Genomic DNA, 3,086 nt, shown 5'->3' with positions numbered 1-3,086 from the left:
CCATCTTGTTGCTATCAGATCTCAAAGAGATCCCAAAACAGGGTTTTAAGGGAGCATTCTTTTGCCGATTTGTTGGTTTTCATTTTTCTTTTGTCAGACTGTTGGTTTTGGCTGTGTGCATCTTAGCGATGCAGAGACCGGGTGTTGATCATCATGAGTTGTATCTACTTGATGCTGCTGTTTCAGTTAATAAAAGGGCCCTTAATATTTAAGAAAATGTGTGTTATGTTTATCCGTATTGCCCAAAATGATTTTTTTTTTGCCGTGTTGCATTCTTTTTAACAAAAAATATGGCTACGTGTATCCGCACTGAAAATGCTTACACCGGAAATAATCTGCATATATACAGAGTAAATAAATGATAAAGTCCTAACCTGCAGACATAAGAGCTAGTAGTACATGCCTGTAATTCCTCAAGTTGTTGCCTATAAATATGCTTTGGACTGCATCGCGGAGGGTTATCCCAAAGCCGAAAGGTGAGGCTTGAGACACTTAGATCTCTCATGGCTCGTGCCAGTATTCGTCTCCCACCTTTTCTCTTGCTCCTCGCAGCAACTTGTGCCGCGGTAGCGAACGCGCAGCTGTCGGAGGACTACTACGGTTCTTCTTGCCCCGCGGCGCTTCTCACCATCAGGACAACCGTGGCGACGGCGGTGCTGCTCGACCGCCGCATGGGCGCCTCCCTTCTCCGGCTTTACTTCCACGACTGCTTTGTGCAAGCAAGTCCTCAAGATCTTCCTCTGCTATTCCCTTGGTCCTCTTTCAATATTGTAGTGAACTTGTTTGATGGTGGATGCATGTCTGTACCTGTACGCTAGGGGTGCGACGCGTCCGTGCTGCTCGACGACACGCCCAGCTTCACCGGTGAGAAGGGGGCGGGGCCGAACGCAGGGTCGCTGCGCGGCTTCGAGGTGATTGACAGGATCAAGCTGCTGCTGGAGCTGATTTGCCCGGGGACCGTCTCCTGCGCCGACATCCTCGCCGTCGCTGCCCGCGACGCCGTCGTCCACGTAAGCTAAAGCCTAAATTTACAGCTCTCTATTAGTACCTTCTCGCGCTTGAGTGAAAGAAAATACCGGTCGTTCCATGGGCGGAATGGAAGTACATGTAGCAAGTGACAATGAGTACTCGCGCAGCTAGGGGGGCCATCATGGACGGTTCTACTTGGGAGGAGGGACGCCACCAGCGCAAGTGCGTCCTTGGCCAACAGTGACCTCCCCGGCCCCAACTCCAACCTCAATGATCTCCTCGCCGCTTTCTCCAAGAAGGGATTAAGCAGCACCGACATGGTTGCTCTCTCAGGTAAAATGCGCTGCCTTGCCTGCACACAGCTGATAGCCATGATACTACTAGACAAATTACCCGGAGACATGCATGCATTGATAGATCACATACAAGAGTCAGTGACACTGTTAGATTGGGAAGCATGTCCGGCATACAACCAAGTGCGCTGCGCACGTATGCATGGCTAGCTATACGATACATGTAGGCTTTTTTGTTCCATTATGACTCCTTTTTCTCAAAAGACTTGGCTGCTTCGTCTGGTCTACCTACCTAGTTAATGATGGAGTTGTGCATCCATCACTGACCATAGCAACGGCCAACTGACACGCCAGCGTTTTGCCTGCGTCCCCTGAATTTAACATGGTGATCGATGACTCTCGTCCCTGCGCTTGTCACTACCTTTCCTTTTGCCGACCAGACAAGGCTTGCACGAGCCATCAATCACCTTTTTGCTTGAGAACCTGATCGTCACTCGAGCGGTCACTCAGGCCCAACAACCTCATAATTCATTCACCACCATGCCCTGCTCCAAATTCAAAAGAAGAAAATCACCACGCAATCATGTTCTCTATCACAACGTACTACCCCTACATTGGAAAGCGAAATGCGAGAGCGACGCGTCGATAGATCTCCGGTGCAGCTCTGTCGATAATGCCTCGACCGATCGATCACCACGTGAATCCACATTGCTGCAGGGGGGCACACCATCGGCCGGGCGCAATGCCAGAGTTACCGAAACCGGATCTACGCCGACACCGACATCGACGGGACCTTCGCGGCGTCGCTGCGAGGGGACTGCCCACAGGGCGGTGGCAACGACGGCAACCTCGCGCCTCTCGACGCCTCCTCGCCCGACTACTTCGACAACAGCTACTTCTCCGGCCTCCTCACCCATATGGGGCTGCTCCACTCCGACCAGGCGCTGTACGACGGCGGCTCCACGGACGGTCTGGTCAGGAGCTACGCGTCCAACAATGATCAGTTCGGCAGCGACTTCGCGGCCGCCATGGTGAAGTTGGGCAATCTCGGTGTGCTCACGGGGGCGTACGGGGAGATCAGGGTCAACTGCCGGGCGGTAAATTGACGATAGATCCTGGGTATCTATCTTACAAAATGAACTTTGGCCGGTTCGGAAACGGGAAGTGAGACTGCGTCTTTATGTACACCATCTACTGGAATTAAATGCATTTGTTAATCCTAATTCTTGCGCACAAGTATCAAGTTAATCCTAATTCTTTTTACAAGCCAAATTCCAGTACAACCGCATCCACATGGAACTACTGCATCTACGGACGGTCTGGAAGTGAGACAGTGTCAAGACTAGAAAAACGCCCGTGCGTTGCAACGGGGTCACATTAAATTTAAGAGTTCAATATCAATTATATTAATATTACATTTAATATTCTCATACATATTAAGTGATATTGATGACCTTTTTTACCATCAAATTCTCACACACGCACCCTCTCCCTCCCTCTTCCTCACTCTCTCTCCCTCTCTCCCCCTCTCTCTCTAACACACACATATCCATCTTATCACTTCTGCCTCGGTACACCCTCCTTAAACACATCAAGGGCTGAGATCTGCCCATACCCCTTCGCTGTCAGGGGCATGATCGTCTTATGTAAAAAATCCCCCCGCGCGTCCACGCCGATACCCCCACGCGCCTGTGTATACGGGGCTGCCGCACGAGCCGAGCCGCTTGGCAGCCGTGAGGACGCGAGCCGAGCCGAGCCGTTAGCATCCATGGGCCCACAATGTCAGATGCATGGCGTGTCGGTGGGGGCGTACGTGTGGTCGTG

General features: G+C 51.6%; 1 protein-coding gene across 2 annotated transcripts; it reads left to right on the top strand.

Moving 5' to 3' along the window:
• Positions 1-476: 476 nt before the first annotated feature.
• Positions 477-2,498, top strand: LOC119288814 (peroxidase 70-like). 2 transcript variants are annotated; one of them, XM_037568352.1, is made up of 4 exons: positions 477-719; positions 819-1,010; positions 1,137-1,302; positions 1,980-2,498. In XM_037568352.1, exons 1-4 carry the CDS (start codon positions 504-506, stop codon positions 2,366-2,368), a joined length of 963 nt encoding a protein of 320 aa, XP_037424249.1. In that variant the 5' UTR covers positions 477-503; the 3' UTR covers positions 2,369-2,498. The 2 variants fall into 2 exon arrangements, with proteins under 2 accessions (XP_037424249.1, XP_037424250.1); XM_037568353.1 differs by having other exon boundaries at positions 477-770.
• Positions 2,499-3,086: the final 588 nt, after the last annotated feature.

The sequence above is a fragment of the Triticum dicoccoides genome, chromosome 4A, assembly GCF_002162155.2.
Source record: "Triticum dicoccoides isolate Atlit2015 ecotype Zavitan chromosome 4A, WEW_v2.0, whole genome shotgun sequence".
Taxonomy (NCBI): domain Eukaryota; kingdom Viridiplantae; phylum Streptophyta; class Magnoliopsida; order Poales; family Poaceae; genus Triticum; species Triticum dicoccoides.
This window is presented reverse-complemented; position numbering and strand designations above follow the sequence as displayed.